This window comes from Microcebus murinus, chromosome 17 (genome assembly GCF_040939455.1).
Source record: "Microcebus murinus isolate Inina chromosome 17, M.murinus_Inina_mat1.0, whole genome shotgun sequence".
Classification (NCBI taxonomy): Eukaryota; Metazoa; Chordata; class Mammalia; order Primates; family Cheirogaleidae; genus Microcebus; species Microcebus murinus.
Window position 1 is genome coordinate 58,208,821 of NC_134120.1, and position 19,932 is coordinate 58,228,752.

The 19,932-nt window shown below is 39.4% G+C and overlaps 1 protein-coding gene across 2 annotated transcripts in view; it reads left to right on the forward strand.

Annotated features, from left to right (window-relative positions):
• The window catches only part of SPIRE1 (spire type actin nucleation factor 1), a 182,625-nt gene extending 164,076 nt beyond the window's left edge, over positions 1-18,549 (forward strand). The window contains exons 10-17 of one of the 2 annotated variants that reach the window (XM_012746047.2): positions 1,448-1,538; positions 4,318-4,460; positions 7,263-7,436; positions 11,361-11,498; positions 12,101-12,171; positions 12,690-12,717; positions 12,814-12,950; positions 15,296-18,549. In XM_012746047.2, the coding sequence (XP_012601501.2) occupies positions 1,448-1,538; positions 4,318-4,460; positions 7,263-7,436; positions 11,361-11,498; positions 12,101-12,171; positions 12,690-12,717; positions 12,814-12,950; positions 15,296-15,554 (1,041 nt within the window). In that variant the 3' untranslated portion in view covers positions 15,555-18,549. The remainder of the gene's footprint in view (positions 1-1,447; positions 1,539-4,317; positions 4,461-7,262; positions 7,437-11,360; positions 11,499-12,100; positions 12,172-12,689; positions 12,718-12,813; positions 12,951-15,295) is intronic. The other variant, XM_012746049.3, reaches the window with a different exon arrangement.
• The last annotated feature ends 1,383 nt before the right edge of the window (positions 18,550-19,932 follow it).

Consider the following 19,932-nt stretch of genomic DNA (forward strand, 5'->3'; position numbering starts at 1 on the left):
GCTACTTAGGCTGAAGCTGGAGGATCACTTGAGCCCAGGAGTTAGAGACTACAGTGAGCTATGATCACACCACTTTACTGCAACCTGGGTGACAGAGTGAGACTAAAGTAAATAAAAATAAATTTAAAAAATAAAAATAAATAAACAAAATTTTTAAAATGTTTCTAGGGAAGGTGAACTAATGTGTGTGAAGTAGAGGAATGGGGAATGGTTCCTCCTATTTTAGTCAGGGTAGCACCCATCTTATCAGATAATTATTTGGGAAGTACTATATATAATTCCTTTGTTTCTTTTCCTAAGAAATACTCTTGGCTTTTATTTCCTTTTGACCTTCCATACACAGGAGATTGTTCTAATTGCTTGCTTGCTTTTTTGGAGATTTATGTGACCTACACTGTATCTGACATAGAAGCTTTGCTTACATTGCTTGGTTTGTTCTTCGTGGTAAGTCCCAAGGGTGTGAAGGTCACTGTTCAAACTTTAATTGTTTGAACTGTGTGGTTTATGCCTTTTTTTCTCTTATTCTTTGATCAGATCCTTTGTATTGCAGCTTGTTTGAAACTACTGATTCCAGCCGTAGGTTCTAGGTAAAGCCTGTGTTTAGTGAATGGCTAATTCCCAAAGTTACTGTAAGTAGAAGGTCAAAGAGAATTTTCAATATCTCACATTGTCATGAGTGAAACATATTTTTCTAATTTTCCTCCTTCTGTATTTAAAAATATTTAGTAGTATTCTATAGATATTATAGTGGAAATTACAAGTTGTTTTCTAGTTTGTATATATTTCCTGTCACTTAATATTTAGTAAATATTTCATGAATAAATATTGTGCTTCATTTTGGTTTAGTCTAAAACAAAGTAAAGTCTCTTTTCACAGGTAATAGTAACTTAAATTCCTTATCTGGCACAACATAGATATTTTTGTAGGCTCGTATGACATTTCATTAAATGTTTATTTTCACACACTCATTCAACAGACATTAATTCATTACTTACTAAGTGATGGGTTTGGTACTGGGTGGTAAACATAGCAGACCCTGCATCTGTCCCCTTATGGCTCATAGTCTATTACGTTTATAAGTGTGTTACATTTTCCCATAATACTGTTAACCACCATTTGTTATGTTCCAGTTAATGTGTTAAGCATTTTGAATGCATTACCTCATTTAATCCTTCATATAACCCTATGGAGAAATGGTATTATACACCCTCTTTCACAATCGGTGAGACTAAGATGAGAAACTTGCTCAGTGTCACAAAGCCAGGACCCAAACCCAGAACTGCCTAATTTCAGACCTGTTTTAGTTTGTCTTCAACTTGACTTGAACCTTTGACATTATAATTTGTTGCCTCATCTTAAAATAACTGTGTAACAGTAAAATGTTATTAAGTAGCATGAGAACACTAATGTCTAAGAAGTCTCTGTTGCTCTGCCCATTCTTTCTCAGGAGGAAACTCTGCGCAAGTCGTCCAGCAGCAGCAGCGTGTCTCCCTCCTTGCTTGAAGATCCAGTATTGGAGGTGGCATCTACCAGGAAGAGTGAGTACTCATGGTGCAAAGAACTAGAGTTGGATACCTTACAAAACACAATCGACCTAGAACAGGGATCCCAAAGTGCCCTGGGAGCATTTTGGGTAGAAAGAACCAACCCTGGCTTTTCACTGGTCAGGAGAAGAAATACTCTTTTATTTTCCTAGGTTGGCATCATAGGGTAGGCTCAACTGATAACCAGGCCTAAGGTTCTTAACTGGTAACAGATCAGGCACATTTGTGTTTATAGATAATAGTTACAGGAAATAAATCAACTGTGTGTATGCATGTATATTTTTTTAGATTTATTACCTCCTTATCCAAATTTAAACCAGAAGCCCTAGGCAGCCATATTTGTTATCTCTCCCTGCCTTTCCTTCCCCCACCCCACCCCACCTGCACAGACACACATACCCCCATATCCACGTACACCTACAGACAGTGAAAACACTTTTATAACTCTTCAGACAATGGATTCCAAACACAGATATCTAAAGGGATTTCTAAAGGCTTTTAGTAATCTTTTTCATCTATAAGATCATTAGGAAGGGTTAAAAATTAATTAATTATATATTAAGGATACCTTAGAATATTGGCTTGATGTCTTATACATGTGGAGATTTTAGTGGTTTAAATTCTTTAAATAGTATTTTGATTATTTAAACAGATTATATAAAAAGCAATAGAAGCTGGCCTTGGTTCTTATCTGTAATTGGTATTTGGCCAAGCCCATTAAATATAATAGGGACCTAATTAAATCACATAATGGATTTCTGTATCTTTTCTTGACTGTAGAAATTGTGTTCGTTGTTTTCCTTTAGTGATTTCTCTTGGTGGGACTGTCCAAATAGATGGATCACATTGAACTTTGTGTTGACTCTCACTTTCCTCACCCACGCCATTGAAGCAGCTTTACTTTGCAGATAGAATAGGAAGAAATACTAAATAAAACTCTGACAGCATAATTTATTTCTAGTGTTCTCCTTATGTTTTCAAAATGTGAATCCAAAATCATTCAGGCACTAAAACATTCTTCTGTTAAACACCATCCCAAAATATTACGAGGCAGTGGAGAACAATGGTACAATATTACATCAAAGCTGAAATTTACTTTTTGCAATTTAAGTACAGCTTAATTTAAACCTAAGGACAAAATAACTTGATAACTATTTAGGTAGGTGCAGAGTAATTACAGTTTAGCATCGTTGAAATTTGCCCTTTGATGTTGGAATACATTCTTAAATAAATGTGGTTATGTTATACATCATTTTAATGCACATTTCTCACTTTATGTTTTTTTGCTAATGACTTATTACTTGCTGTTTATTTTATATTTATTTTAGACTATAGAAATGATCTTACACAAAAAGCAAATTTGAGCGATTTTCTTATTCAAGTTAAAAATGGTTTGTAAAACAGCGGGGTCAACCAGCAACATCAGCAATGCATTTGGCCCAGGAACTGCTAACGAACGTACAGTGCACTGGTGGTTCAAGAAGTTTTGCAAAGGAGATGAGAGCTTTGAAGGTGAGGAGCGCAGTGGCCGGCCACCAGAAGTTGACAACCACCAATTAAGAGCAATCATTGAAGCTGATCCTCTTAAATCTACACAAGAAGTTGCCAAAGAACTCAACATCGACCATTCTATAGTCATTAGGCATTTGAAGCAAATGGGAAAGGGGAAAAAGCTTGCTAAGTGGGTGCCTCATGAGCTGACCGAAAATAAAAAAAATCGTTGAAGTGTCATCTTCTCTTATTGTACACAACTACAATGAACCATTTCTCATTGGATTGTGATGTGATGAAAAGTGGATTTTATATGACAACCAGCGAAGACCAGCTCAGTGGTTGGACTAAGAAGAAGTTCCACAGCACTTTCCAAAGCCAGACTTGCACCACGGTCACTGTCTGGTGGTCTGCTGCCAGTCTGATCCACTGCGGCTTTCTGAATCCCAATGAAACTATTATACCCGAGAACTATGCTTGGCAAATTGACGAGATGCACTGAAAACCGCAACACCTGCAGCTGGCATTGGTCAACAGAAAGGGCCCAATTCTTCTCCACGACAACTGTCAACTGGTCACACAACCAACACTTCAAAAGTTCAAAACTTCGTAGCCCATTAATAACATAATGGGCTACGAAGTTTTGCCCCATCCGCCATATTCACCTGACCTCTCACTAACCAACTACCACTTCTTCAAGCCTCTTGACAGCTTTTTGCAGAGGAAACGTTTTCTCAACCAGCAGGATATAGAAAATGCTTTCTAAGAGTTCATGGAATGCTAAAGCACAAATTTTTATGCTACAGGAAGAAGCAAACTTATTTCTTATTGGTAAAAATGTGTTGATTGTAATGGTTCCTATTTTGATTAATAAAGATGTGTTTGAGCCGAATTATAATGATTTGAAATTCATAGTCCAAAACCACAATTACTTTTGCACCAACCTAAATATATAGAAAGAGGAGTTTTCCATATCCTAGCTTTAAAAAGGAGAATGAGAAAAGAGGGTACACTTGAGAATTTTGGTATGATTTGGTATGAATTTTTGGCCACACAGAATACATATTTTTACATGTTTTTAAAGTAATAACTGAGATTTTATAATTATAAAATTTTGTGTAACAGGGCATTTGTGCAAATCTGAGGCATATCTCTCCAATGGAAAAAACTTTGTCTTTGAAGGCAGTGTTTGTCACAATGACAAAATGTTTTCTGTTCAAAAATTCAAAATATAAGATGTATATTTTGTAACAGAATTTATTTCATTTGGTTAAATCTTTAGAGCCTCCGAAATTCTTGCCCATATCCTCAACACCGCAGCCAGAGAGAAGGCAGCCGCCCCAAAGACGTCATTCCATCGAGAAGGAAACGCCCACGAACGTGAGGCAGTTCCTGCCGCCGTCCAGGCAGAGCTCGCGCTCGCTCGTAAGTGGGGGGGGGGGTCTGCGCGGGGGGGGGGGGGGGGGGCTGCGCGGGGGCTGCGCGGGGGGGCTGCGCGGGGGCTGCGCGGGCCCGGCTGCGCGGGGCGTGGGCACGGGGAGACCGGGTCACTGGCTTCCTCACAAAGGCGATGAGGAGAGTAAAACTTCTAAAGGTTACAATAAACTGTGAATAACTTATTTATTTACTAACTAAAGAAAACAAATGCTAATCATAATCTAAATGAAAGTTGATCAGTTTGCATTCATTTTGAGCACTTTTTTTAGGAGATTTATCAGTGGTTAAAAGTATGGATTATTATTAACCACTTCGGTACAAGTGTTGACTGTGGCCGGCAGCCACAGATGAGCGCGCACAGCGACTGCAGCCGACAGCGTGCTATGACTTTTTTAATTTTTCATTTATCAAAATAAAATTGTGAACATTTAAAAATAACATAATGAAAACATACATGTACATGTTACCTGTTCTGATTTACATGACAAGTAGAGCTGCCTGTGAAGCAGGACAGGCGTTCAGGGCTTGGAGGTTTCCACGCGCACGCGCAGACGGCCGCGCCGTCCATGGCAGCGCGCGCCGAGCGCCCGTGGTGCGGCTGCGGGCCAGGCGTCGCGGCCGGGGGCGCCGACCCAGGTGGTTAAAGAAATGCTTTCTTCCTTTCAAAGGTTTCCTTTCATTTAAAAATTGTTGAAAGCTTATAAAAAATTATAGCAAAATATTACTACTACAGTAAACAATTTTATTGAGGCAGAAGGGAAGGGAGAAGTTTGATCCATTAATAACCATTGTATTATACATTGTTTTCTAGTATGTTTTGTGATATTGGGACCAAAGCTGATATTTGGACTGGTTAACAATTTTTGCTGTTTTCCAGAGACTTGCAGGTTCTTGTAGTGGCTTCTCATTTCTCAGGACAGTGGGACAGCACACAGGCCCTTCCAGGAAGATCTAATAGATCCACCAGCCAAAGGAGGTCTGCAAAGATTCTTGTGTAGTCCCACTTGGCTTCAGAAATATTTGTAGGCGAGATGCAAGGCTTCAATTGATATTCTCCCTACAATCTGATACCTAGTGTTTTTTCAAATATTTGTGAATAAAAAATACTAAAAATGCTTAAATCCATTTTTTCCTAAGCTGTGATGAGTCACCAGGGTTTCAAATGAAGCAACAACAGATGTTCTTCTCTCAAAGTAGAGGGAGATAGTGTGATTATTGTAAAGACAGGGAGTTTGAACAGAGCACAGAGTGCTGAAATTTGATCAGTCATCTCTATTCCACAATAACAGCCTAAAGAACTAATGAGTGTATGGCTCTTCCTGGTAGCATTCCTCCAGCTCCTAATAATCACCAGAGCACTGCTGTCTGGCAGTGGGTCACCAACAGGAAAGCGCCTCTGACCAAGACAGGGTCAAACGGTGAAATCCAAAGACTTATTAATGTGAATAAGTTGTTGCTTACCAAAAGATATGGTTATTGTCACAATTCAAAAATATATGATGCTGAAATAAAAAAAATAAAAACGTATATGAATATATATCTATATCTATATATATATGTGAGAGAGCTCTGATTATTTTTCAAAGTTCAACAATTAGGATATTCTTTTCTTCTCTTAGCTTTTCCTAGAAGCCACTCTGTCATTCAACTACATACCTGGCCTTTGTGATCAGAAAACCTTATTGTTGAGGTTAGACTTAAATTAAAAAATTATCAATGTAAAAGAACTATTAACTACAGAGTAGTTTCAGCTAATAACAGAAGTTATGCCAAGACCTTCAGCCCATACCAAAAGCCCATGAACGTGTCTTTCTTGGTGAAGCTGAACTTTTAGTATCTGCTTAGTCAGGCTCTGAGCTTTTTTTGTGAAGAAGGAAGGAGGGCAGGATGAACTAGTTTGCAATCACTGAAAAAGGTCTCTGTGAACAGGCAATAGGAGAGCACCTCTGGTCAACACTAGATGGTATTCAGGTCAAAGGGCAAAGAACAGCAAGTCCACATGAGAGGAGGAAAGGATGGCTCCCTCCAGCAGCCTCCAGCCACCAGCTGAGACAAAATGATTGTCCCCTCAAAGCAGTAACTTTTCTTGCTAGTAGCTTACCTTGGGAAATCCATAAAATCACACCTTTTAGTAATGTCCTATAGCTTGGTAAGTATTATTTCTTAAAGTGTGGTAATTAGTTTAAAATTTTACCTGCATTTTAGAAGGCAAGGAATCATTTTGTATTTATAACAGCCCAATTGAAAATGTCAGTAATGTTTTTGTTGTCGATAATTTTTATTTTTATGTCATCCTTCTTTAGGATGTTTAAAATGAATTTTTTTTCATCATTTAGTCAAATAACTGAGGGTGATTGCCCATCACGTCGAAAAGCAACTTGTCTCTACTGTCTTCCCAGGGGCAGGAGCAAGCAGCTACCTGGCATATACTCCCTAGAAGCCAGTCCATGCCTTCTTGGGCACAGGGGCAGTTGCCTCTGTCCTATGTCCCAGCAAGCCCCATTTAGGAGACTCAGAGTGTTCCCAGGGCTACCAAGTTAGAAAAATCCTAAATTTAAATCTTTGCTGTGTCAACTCTAAGATTCTCCAGGAATGACTTCGTTGCTTGCTTACTGATTTATACATATGGATGCACATGTTGGCATGGACCATTATCGTCTTCATGGTGTTTTTTGTTTTGTTTTTCTTTCACGATCTGTAATCACTATTTGTAGGTCACTCATGTTCAGCATTATTTTCTCCTTTTCTTTTCCCCTTGCCATTTTCTTTTTCCCCTTATCTGTTGTTCAGGTGCCTAGGATAACCAGTGTATGGCCAAGGACGCCTTTTCGCCCACTTTTTTCTACCATACAAACAGCTTCTCTGCTCAGCTCTCACCCTGTCGAAGCAGCCATATTTGGGGTAGCAGGGGCTATGTATTATCTGTGTGAGAGAGCTTTTACCAGCAGGTGGAAATCCTCAAAGGTTGGCCTCTTTCTGCTGGTTCTGGGAATCATTTTATTCTCTCTATCTCTTTGACAATGATACTTCAGCTACTGCACTCTGCAAAAATTAACAGCTTAGACGGGTACTTTGCTTCTGATCGTTGATTCCAGTCTTGTGTAGGATGCATAGATCATGCCATGATCTCAGCTGAGAGGGAAATAACTTTGAAAGGACAACAAACTCAAAATGCAGCATCAGATTAGAGGGACCTGTGGATGTTTGTCTCTTCATGTGACCTATTTACATAGCAGGGGCCCCCTTTCTCCATGTGTAGGAGGCACCCCTAGGGCCATGGGTGCTTTCCTCTTGCCCCACTGCCATCAGAAGAGCATTTGCTCACTCACTCAGTGGGCAGAACAGCCTCCTGCCAGGCCAGGTAGCCACAGTGGATGCCCCCACCCTGTCCTCCACCGCTTCCTGCACACCCCACCAAGAGCCCCACAGGCACGGACCCAGAGGATGGGCCTCCCTTGGCTCAGGAAACCTGTGTGTTCTCAGCACCTGTCACAAAGCTATGTTGTAAAGAACACAGTATTACATCTCTAAAGAGAGAAATTTTGTTTTCTTTTTATTGATGTGGTTATTTAAAATATTTTAAATCTCCATTTTATTACTGTTATTTGAGATTTTTAAACAGAATGATATATTTTACAATTATTTGAACCTTCCCATTTGTAAGTGAAATAGAAAGCCGTGGGCCCACATGGAGCCTCTTCCACCCCAGTGTAGCAGGTGCTGTGGAGCAGCCTTTGTGGACTCCTGGCCCTTTATTTACTAAACTTGTCCTTGACAGATGACCCCTCAGCTGGTTTCTTTGTTATTCTTTCGTACCCATTTGGTATAGAAAGGAGACTGGGGATGTAAATGTGACACAATACATTCCTTTCTCTGTTCTTTGTCTTGAAGTACTGAGGAAACCACCTTCCCTTTCTCCATTTTGGATCTGGCCTATGGAGATCTGTCCTTTGGATCTGTCCTTTGGTCAGGACTGGAGGGGCTTTTTAACTCCTGCCACTCCTCCTGCCACCACTGGAGACCTCCTGGCGTTTTATTATCAATCCTCCCCAGACAGGGACCCTGTGCACTAAGTCCACGTGCTACTCGTGGCAAAGAAAGGATTCACTTTTAGTTTTAAAGTTGAATTTGAAACCCCCCCAGAAGAGTAATTAAACTTAATAGTTGCTATTTTAATTTAAATTTGCCTCCCTTTGATTTATTGAAAACTCAAAAACCAATGTTTATTTTGGATAATTTTCAAATATCTGTTACTTATTTATGAAGGTTTTACTAATCAAGACCAGTGTATAAAAGATAACTCTTCCCATTTCTCTCTGTGGCTCAATAACCAAAATGTTATATTATCTCTCTAACCTCTGTGCTGCCTAACTCTGACCCCTTCTGAATGGCAAAATATAACCAGTATATTCAACAAAATCTCAGCAATTTAAGTTATATGCATAAAAGCAAGTTTTAAAGGCATGTCTGTTCCTATAGCATATTGTAATCTTTATTTAAACTCTTTCAGATTTAGCCTCCCTTTCCTAAATTTGAGGGTCACATTGAAACAGTCAGCCAAGGGAACTAGAGCTGTGCTGGGGCCCGCCACAGCATCGTGGTGGGGCCAGACTATCGCTCTCCTTGGAGCCCTAAGTGCTGTTTACATTTTGGAGCATTAGTAACCATTCTAGTAACTATTTGTCATTTTCTTTCATGTTGCATTAAAGTTTTGTTGTCCTTGGGAAAGCTCCAGAATTAAAACATTAGCATTTGGCCAGATGAAAATTATTTTATTAAAGGGTAGTCTGTTTGAAATTTCTAAAAAGAACAAGAAAACAAGCAAAAATCCATAATTTTTAATTTTATCCTATGAAGTACTAGATTTGCACGTGGTTCAAAGCATTAAGTTGAAAGTATGCTTGACTAAGCCTTTTGTGACTTAAGACTGAAGAGAGAGAAGTACAGGCTGTCAGGTTTATTGTGTGTGCTAGGATATCCCCACAAGTAAAAAAGAATGATATCATCCACCTGAAATGTTTACTAGCTCAGATATTCTAGGCGTAAAGTTAATTAAATTGGCACTGTTTGCTATTTTCTGAGCATGCACAATAACAAACCTGGTTATCTGGTTATTTCTAGATACATACATTAATTATTATGTTGCAGCTTAGCAATTTCATCGTATAATTAGCTGTCAGAAAATGTACCAAAGTCATACTCATTACTGATGAATAAAAATGATCATAGGAAAACTTCTTCTGAAATGCTATAAAAGCTGGGCAAAGCAGTCATTGAGATATTTCAACTGGCACTACTTATTTAGTGCACAGTTTTTTAATGGCCTAATCTTCAAAAAGGCAGTTCATTGTTCCCACTTGATACTACTTTCTTTTCTCAGGGTGGAGCAAATCAGGCTAGAAACTGAACATGCCAATTTAATCCTGTCATCTTTAAAAGCAGTTCCCATTGAAAGAGAAAATTTTGTGATGGGTGATTTTTTTATGAGTATTTTCAGTGTCTTGGAGCAAATGATGTAATCTTTCTGAATAAGCTATTTCCCTGCCTTCTAAATACTAATAAACTCCTCATCTTAAAACTCCAGTTGCAGAATTGTTCTTTGAAATAGTTTTAAGCAAATTTAATCTTCCTTAAGATAGTTTGAACAGAGATGATTTTTAGTATATGTGCTGCCGAAGCGAGCACGAACAGAGATGATTTTGATTGATTTTTAGTAAGAAGCAATAGTTCGTCATACTACTATTTTTTTTTTTAGTAAATGCTAATGTTTGTCAAGTTTGCAACTAGGTTTATTTTTCTTTCTTTAGCTGAAAGAACTGAATGTTCAGACTCCATAAACTGCCTGCACTTACAGTCATGTGCTTTCTCACTTGGCTTGCTGGACTCCAGGATGCCTGTGAGAATGCTGTGTGTGGGAGTGAATGGTAATGTGCTTGTGCTGAGGACATGGGGTTTCAGTGTCACTGCACCACAATGGCCCCTTGAAGCCTGGCAGGGTCCAAATGCACAAGACCATTCTTTCTTTCTCTGAGATCCACCAATCAAGTGCCGGCCGGATGGGGAGCGGATGGGCCTGAGGCTCTTATTCAGTGGGATCTGTTACATCAGCACTTCTGCTGTTTTTAGGGAAACCATTAACATAAGGCAGCCAACATAAATATTTATTATGAAATTCCTTTGAATTTCTCCACGTCTTTCCAATGCTGACTATGCATTCAGCAGCTGTGGAAAAGTCATAAGAGAGCTCTGGAGAGCCGTGGAGCAGCCTGGCGAGAACGCCTTTCCTATGGAACCGCTCCGATACATCCGTGTTCCTGATCCAGTCACACCATTAGTGTGTCAAGGTGTGCTGATGTAACTGATCACTCGATAGTGCTTGTCAGTATAAATTACTAACCCCCTTCTTTCGGCTATTCTGGGTACCACAAACCAGTTTTAAAAAACAGGACCAATGTTGTAAATTTGCTACTTATCTGTTAGTATATAGTGTATAACACAACACTAAATAATGTCTTTGCATAATCATAGGAACTGACATAAAATTGTTTTAGAACAACATTTTTTTCACCATTTTAAGCAGACACATAGCTCTGCCTAATGATATAGAGTTACTGGTGGTGGAATATCTGAACAAATATGAGGAACTTTCGTTTATTGGAAATTTTGATAGGCTATAGTATTTCACAGGGTCCCCAGATGTTTTCTGTCATCTGTGTTTCTCTGTGTAATTAGAAATGGTGTGGTCCCCAGAGGGAGCCAGGTCTGTCCCAGTGGTCACTGGGAAACCTCTTCTCTGAAGCTACTAACCAGGTGTCTGATCTGAAGGGAAATTTTGCACTTCCAAAACAGGGTGGGAGTTTCTTATTCATGTGGCATTTTGAATTTCAGGAGGAATTCTGCTACCCAGTGGAATGCCTTGCTCTTACTGTTGAAGAAGTGATGCATATTCGTCAGGTGCTGGTGAAGGCAGAGCTGGAAAAATACCAACAGTATAAAGATGTCTACACTGCCCTGAAAAAAGGAAAGGTAGAGCTGTTTCACATTGATTGATGAGAAGGGTAGAAAGAATGGCCAGTCCTATGCATGGCCTCCTAGGAGAGTTGCCTGCCAGCCAGGTGGTACAGGACAGTTTTAGGGGATCATAGGAAGTAGATGTTCATACTCCACTGGACAGTCCCTGTTCTGCCTCACTCACAAGAAGGTAGTCTTTTTGTTTCTCTCTTAGAAATCAAAATCTGTGGAAGGTTTTAAAACAACCATAATAATCATAAACCTTCATCAAACCATGTCTGTATTTAGTCTTTATACTTTTAAAGGACCTGTAAAGGTCCTTTATCTGAGAAACAGAAGAGAGTTTTTAAAACCTTAAGATTGCTTCCATGATGGTGAGACACTTGAGAGCTGTGGCTTTTTATTACCTTTTAAAATAGAATTATAATTAAATGCAAACCCAGATTATCAGTATCAACAGAGCGCCAACTGTTATAAACAGGAATTCTGAATTCTCTTCCTCCTCCTGTCTACTTCCTCCATTCGACTTCCCCAATGTATAAATGTAAAGTACATTCAAACATGGAAATTAGGTGTTAGCAATGCTTCTTTTCTCCTTTTAAATTTGTATTTTTTAGCTCTGCTTTTGTTGCCGAACCAGGAGGTTTTCCTTCTTCACCTGGTCTTATACCTGTCAGTTCTGTAAGAGGTAAGGTGTTTTGTGATTGATGAGAAGACAGGTGTAACAAATGTGAGAGAAATACTATGCCTTCCTGCCCATTCTGCTGTGCTACCTTCTGCTAGCCTTGCGGTTAGGAATATTGATTTCCTCAAGAGGATGAACCAAACATGCATTTGGTGTTGAACCTGGAAAATGTTTCTCTACATGTTATTTCTTTTACATAACCAAGATAATTCTAATTATGTGTCATGTTTGAACAGAAAAAAAATAGATATGGTTATCATGTAGTCTCTGAATAGACAAGTAAAAGAATCCCAAACAGTACACGTTGGCCCTTTGACAGGAAACAGTGTCAGAGTTAGGGTTACAGATTGACTGTCTTCCAGGCAGTGCTCAGCGTATCGATTTGTTACGTTCTGACAGAAGGACCAGAGAGCTTTTGCAGTTGATTTTAGAAATTCACAACTGTGCAGCCTTTGGCTTCTCTAACTCCACAGTCCCCTTCATTCTGTCATACCAAGTAACACTTCTGCTTTCGTATACAGGCCGGTGTGCTCACAGTGCTGCAAAAAGGTAAGCTGAGCTTGGTCAAGTTATAACTTGTGTTCATTTTAATGACTCTGCCTTTTTAACAGTACTGCTCATTGTTGGCTTTATTTGGGATAATAGATGCGGCTGCCCTCCAAGCCATACTCCACTCTTCCTATCTTTTCATTGGGACCTTCTGCTTTGCAAAGAGGGGAAAGCTGTATGCGGTCAGAAAAACCCCCTACTGGCCACCATCGGCCACTTCGAAGCATTGCCAGGTGAGCAAGGGGCTTGGGTCTTCAATGCAACCATTGTAAAAGAAGAATACCACTCTTTTTGAGGACCCTGGTGAGGTGTCAGTGTTTGGGCTGGGCTCGAGGGGGTTTAGTTGGTTGGTGAGGTGGTTTTTGGGTTTTTTTTAAGAGACAAGGTCTTGCCCTGTCACGCAGGCTGGAGTGCAATGGCAGGATCATAGCTCACAGCAGCCTCAAACTCCTGGGCTGAGGCAATCCTCCCATCTCAGCCTCTAAAGTACCAGGATTACAGGCATTAGCCACTGTACCCAGCCTGTTTGGTTTTAATATAGTTGTAGATTTACACACTAATCTCTAAAAATTCCCCAAAGGTAACTTTTCAAGGGATAATAGCTAGCTACTTGAAGGATACTTTCATCACATAGTTTTTATATTTTCTACAATACTTTTGAAATAACTACTTTATTGTGTCCTTTACAAGTCATCTTTAATATGGACCTTGTTTTCAGAGGAGTTGAAAACTTGCATGTGACTGTCTAAGCCACTTCTTCTTCTCTAATTTAGAAAGAAAATCTGTTTAATCCCATGTTTACAACGTCTGCAATAGCTTTGGCTTACTTTACTATTATAAAGGCAGAAATAAAGCTTTATGCCAAGAGCTGGCAATTTAAACAGACAAACAAAAAAATTGCCTGAGTACCAGACCCCTTGCATTTAATGTTGGATGAGGTTAGTGTTGATCTTTAAGAAAGATGGAAAGAGGTCGACCGGCTGAAGTCACACACTGGCAGGGCTGAGAGGCTGAGGTCTGGTGTACCAGCCGCATGTCAGGCTGTGGCCAGTGAGGTGAGGAAGCTGTGAACCCAACACAAAACTTGTACCTAAAATGCCTGCCCTTGTTTTTGGACTCTGTCTCCTGAGATGCCACTGCTCTGTAATGACCTCTGAGTGTGAACTATCAGTGGGCTCAAGGGCAGGGCACATAACAGCTGTTTTTTCCTATACCCGCTCTGAATTTACTGTGTATTACATGTTGCATCTTGTTTGGTTTAATTAAAATAGTAAATGAGTAGGTGATTCTGGGTTTTCTCAAATATTCCTGAAAGCATTTATTATGATTTTGGTCTGGTTAACTCCAGGTTTCTGCAATTCAAATAACCAATCACCCAAAATATACAGAATTGTTGAACAGGGCAAGGCGTGTTTGATAAATACACTAATGACGAGAAAACTGGTGAAAAGATAATTTTTCAGGATCTGTCATAGGATTAAGATAAATTTACTTCAGTTTCCTAAAGTCTGACCTACCATCTACAGTTATAACTAGTGTTCACTGTTCATAGGGTCACCAGATCCCTGGAGAAAGAAACTTAAGTTCTTCTGGATCATCAGTATTTTATCTTATTTTTAGTTGTTGGAATTCACCATCCATGTATATATGGTAATCAGGTGACTAGTCTATTTTCCAAAAATTCTAGAAGGGTGGTTAAGAGTTTTTAGTTTTCTTTCTTTTTTTTTTTTTTTTTATTTTTTTTGAGACATGGTCTCACTCTGTTGCCCAGGCTAGAGTGCCATGCGTCAGCCTGGCTCACAACAACCTCAGACTCCTGGGCTAAAGCCATTCTCCTGCCTCAGCCTCCCAGGTAGCTAGGACTACAGGCATGCACCACCATGCCTGGCTAATTTTTTCCTATATATTTTTAGTTGGCCAATTAATTTCTTTCTATTTTTAGTAGAGACGGGATCTCACTCTTGCTCATGCTGGTTTCAAACTCCTGACCTTGAGTGATCCACTTGCCTCAGTCTCCCAGAGTGCTAGGATTACAGGCATGAGCCACTGCGCCCAGCCAATTTTATTTCTTAATAAAACATATATCCAGGTTTCTTTTCTAAAAATATTTTTGAGCCTTGTCTCTAGTAAGAAATTCTTTGGAAGAACATACCATGATTAAATCACTCGTGTATTCCATAATGTTTGGACAACAAATTTACTTTTTTTTTTGAAAGAGACATGGTCTCACTCTATCACCTGGATAGAGTCCAGTGGCATCATCATAGCTCACTGCAGCCTCAAACTCCTGGGCTCAAATGATCCTCCTGCCTCAGCCTCCCAAGTAGCTGGGACTATAAGTGTTTACCACCACACCCAGCTAATTTTTCTATTTTTAGTAGAGATGGGGTCTTGCTCAGGCTGGTCTCGAACTCCTGAGCTCAAGCAATCCTCCCACCTTGGCCTCCCAGAATGCTAGGATTACAGTACAGGTATGAGCCACCAAGCCTGGCCTACTTTTTTTTTTTTTTTTTTTTAATCTTCTTAGTATTATAGTAGACCTGTAAGTAATAGTGCATATTTTGTTTTTTCCCCCCAGGTTCTCCTCAAAATCTAAGTCTGTGGACAAATCAGATGAAGAACTCCAATTTCCCAAAGAGCTAATGGAGGACTGGAGCACTATGGAGGTGTGTGTGGACTGCAAAAAGTTCATTTCGGAAATCATCAGTTCAAGCCGGCGCAGCCTGGTGTTGGCCAACAAAAGAGCCCGATTAAAAAGGAAAACACAGTCTTTCTATATGTCCTCACCAGGCCCCTCGGAGTACTGCCCTTCAGAGAGGACGATCAATGAGATCTGAGCCTCATGCCTTTCAGTTGCCTTTGTGTTCAGAGTCGGCGTCAGTGCACGAGAACACTGAACCGGACTGTCTCTCCCTTCCATGGTTTTATTTAATAGGCTTGAATTTGCATTAGATCAGACTTTTTGCTGCATCACATTGTTCCACAGACTGAATGCTGTGTTTATATCGATGGATGATGTGACAGATCAGCCAATTGCTCCTTTGCACTGAGAGAGGACAGTAGTTTGAAACCTGCTTTTGTGTATCTGTGGCTTTGGAAGCCAGAAACTTTTTCCTTAGTTCAGTTTTTTATTGTTCTTCGAATAATTTCCTAACTAAGGCAAAAAGCTTCTCCTATGAGAAATCAGCCTAACAGAGGTGTCTATTAGCACAGTCCTAAGCAGTAAGTCATATTGGCATTTCCACGTGACAGTGTTTCTACCCCATGTACATAGTGATCCAGAGCCCTGCCACACACCAGGTACCTGGAGGCGGGCCGGGCTGTTTATTGTCCTACAGCACAAAACCTAGAAGGATTTGCTGATACTATCAACTGATCTTTAAATTATTGTTGCTCTGAGATAAAAATTACACAAGGGGCTTTATGTCTGCATTCTAGTGCAAAACATCTGAGTGAGCTACACGCCCGTGTGGGTGGCTGTTTTCACTGAGCTGCCATGTTTGTCCCGGTGCCATGGATCAGAGTCTCCCAAGTGGGGGATAGGTTTTCATTCCCTATCTTGAATGTATTATGGTTACTGATAGTTTTATAATGAGTGTCTAAGAATCAAAGTTTTGTGGGAGTCTCAAGACAAAGGAAGGCTAAAGATTTGTCAAGAAGTGCGTATATTCTGGTTGACTGTGAGAAGGGCTGCAGCAGCGTAAGGTGCCAGCTATTGGCCACGCTGCAGGACAAGAGCTGGAGCTCATGATTGTCAGCTGTGTTTTTCATAACTTTTTAGTGCAGCCATCATGACTAAATTAAGCCACAATTTAGTATCTAAGGTCTCAAACCGAAATTTATTTTTATAAATGAATTTTAAAAGAAAAATATCTAGCTCTTTTAAAATTAGAAGAAAAGATGACCAACCAATCAAATTGTTATTACTGTTTGGAAAATCAATTAACGCACATGCACAATGATTTTCTGAAAGCCATAGGACACATCTGTAGTCAGCACCATGACAGCACCATTTAATGAGAGGCATGGCAGTCACATCTCATCCTGCATTAACAAACAGTGACATTTCCATACTAAATTAACAGTAATACCTCAAGACTGCTTCGGTAGTAGTTTTTAAATGGATTGAAATTTACAATTTAGAAAATGGTTTAAAATTACTTATACTTATGAAATAAACTTTACTGATTGACTAAAATAATGCATGTTAACAGTTCATCTGAATTTGCATGTTAGTGGACCAGCAGAGAACCCTTATTGATTATTTAAGTATTTGAATTATTTTAAAGACTCCTATTTAAACGATTTAAAAATTGTATTGGGTGAATCTCATTTATAAAATTTTCTAAAAGACTATCTGACTGTTTGGTGGGACCTACCCCTTTTTACTGACCTCCAGGCTTGAGCTTCTTAAATAACTGTCAGGAAGGGTACACAGGGGAGGAAATGGTATTTGTATATGTACATAAACATGCACCTAGGAGAATGTGCTTTTTACACTAATAAATAGTTACTGTCTTTATTAAAACATAAAAAAACTACACCCCCCCCAAAGAAGAATTTCATTCTGTTCACAGAGCAAATAACTAGTAAATCTCTCTTTTACTTCACTTCTTTGGGTCTATGTTACTATATAGGATGATTTGGGCATTATCATCACATTTTACTAGAGCATTAAAATGTAAATTCTTCAACAACATTAACAGGGTTTGCCAAGTACATTAAAGAGGACAAGTGGATGATGTGTCCATATGAAACAGTTTGCAGGAAGCAGTATAAGAAAGGGCACATGGCACACTTAAAGTCATAAAAATCAAATTAGCATCATATTTTGGTTGCCAAAGCAAATTCTTACATTTAACCCTCCCATATGCATGATATGTACACCCTCCTTCAACACTTCACCTAAGTTAGGTAATTCACTAGGAGCTTGTGGAGCTTGGTTTTAAAAAACCTTAGCCTAGTCTAACTTTAGGCATAGCTTCTTCCTTCTAAAACAGCCTCCCTGTGCAGTGTTCCTTTTTGTCCTGGTTTCCTGCTGCTCAGGTTTTACTTCTAATCCAACAACAACAAAAATGTTGCAGTCTGGCTGGTCTCAGTTGGAGTCTGCTGCATCTCTGAGCACATGTGCATATCTGAGCAGTCATCCCTGTTCTCACCCCAGCTCGCTCGCTCCAGGCCTGGGCAACAGTTCCTTTTGTCCCACATGTAATGAAGTCATGCTGTTGGGAAGGCTGTGCTTCCTCTCCGTGGCTTAGCTTTCTGTCAGTGTCAGAGTGTACAAGGATGCTTGTAAATACTGTAGCATATTTATTAATATTTGAAAGGCATTCATTCAGTGACAATGGGCTTAACTCTCCCAAGGCAAATAAAAACTCAAATAATTGATATGTACACTAACTTAGATTCCAAGTCTTAAGCCTTCCAAATTAAACCAGAGGTTGTTATGTAGGAGTTTTAAAAATAATCTTATGTTCAAAGAGATATGTGATTAGCACCATGAACCCATACCATGAAATTTTTAAGGCTTTTATTTTTCTAACTCTATTATAAATATAGGACTGGATTTTAGGTATCATATAGGAAACATGAAAGTTTTAAATTATGTTGCCATTTGCTAAAGCAAAATAGCAGAAAATTTTGTACATGCAACACTATTGAAGGACCACGAAGAAATGTATACTACAGACTAGGCTTCTGTGTGGCTTCCTGTGCCTGTAAAAGTCGAAGCCTTGCTGGCATTCAGGGGGACGTGATCGTACTAAATGTGTTCCATTACAGTCTTTTATTTTAAAAGTTATCTAGGGATAAATAAAATGGCTTTCCATGGTACCTTCTGTGTTGAGTTCCTATTGTAAAATGGTGCTGTCTTTTGGTAAGTAGCTGTTAGAAATCACCTAGCTTGGGAATGCAAAGCACTTTTATCGTCAGCAGCTTACTGTCATTTGAGAAATGCAATCTACAAGGACCACACTGGGAAAAGTAAAATGGGGCCACCACAAGTGACTCTGCTGTGTTATCAAGCAGCTCAAGTAGGAAATTAAAATTATTAAAGAGTAAGTAACATTTTAATATATAAGTCACATATGTGGAGACAAATTGTGTATAGATGGATAAAGCTTTTTAAAATAGCTTTATTGAGGTATAACTCATATTCAAAAAAAACCTGTACATTTTTAATGTACAGGCATACCTTGTTTTATCGTATTTTGCTTTATTGAGCTTTGTAGATACTACATTTTTTACAAATCGTAAGGTTTGTGGCAACCCTGAGTCAAATAAGTCACTTTGCACCATTTTTCCAACAGGTGCTCACTTTGCGTTTCTGTGTCACATTCTTGCAACATTTCATAGTTTTTCATTATTGTTATATCTGTTATGGTGATCTACGATCAGTGATTTTTGATGTTACTGCTGTAATTGTTTTAGGGCACCATGAACCATATTCATGCAAGATGGCAAACTGAATCCATAAATGTTGAGTGTTCTGACTGCTTCACTGACTAGCCATTCCCCTCTCTTGGGCCTCCCTGTTCCCTGAGACACACCAATATTGAAGTTCCGACAATGAATAACCCTACAATGGCCTCTAAGTGTTCGAGTGAAAGGAAGAGTCCATATCTTACTTTAAATCAAAAGCTAGAAATGCTCAAGCTTGATAAGGAAGGCACATGAAAAAGTCCAGATAAGCCAAAAGCTAGGCCTCATGAGCCAGTTAGTAAGTTGTGAATACAAAGGAAAAGTTCTTGAAGGAAATTAAAAGTGCTGCTCCAGTGAACACACAAATGATAAGAAGTAAAACTGCTTTTATTGCTGACACGGAGAGTTTGGGTGGTCTAGCTAGAAGATAAAACCAGCCAAAACATAATCCAGAGCAAGGCCCTAACTCTCTCCAATTCTATGAAAAAAAGTTGTCTCCACACCACAACAGTGCAAGGTGAAGCAGCAGGTGCTGATGGAGAAGCTGCAGCAGGTTGTCCACAAGATCTAGCTGGGATCATTGAAGAGGGTGGTTACACTAAACAACAGATTTTCAATGTTGACTGAACGCATTCTATTGGAAGAAGATGCCACCTAGGACTTTCATAGCTGGAGAGACGTGAATGCCTGGCTTCAAAGTTTGAAAGGACAGGCTGACTCTCTTGTTAGAGGCTAATGCAGCTGATGGCTTTAAGCTGATGCCAGTGCTCATTTACCATCCTGAAAATCTTAGGG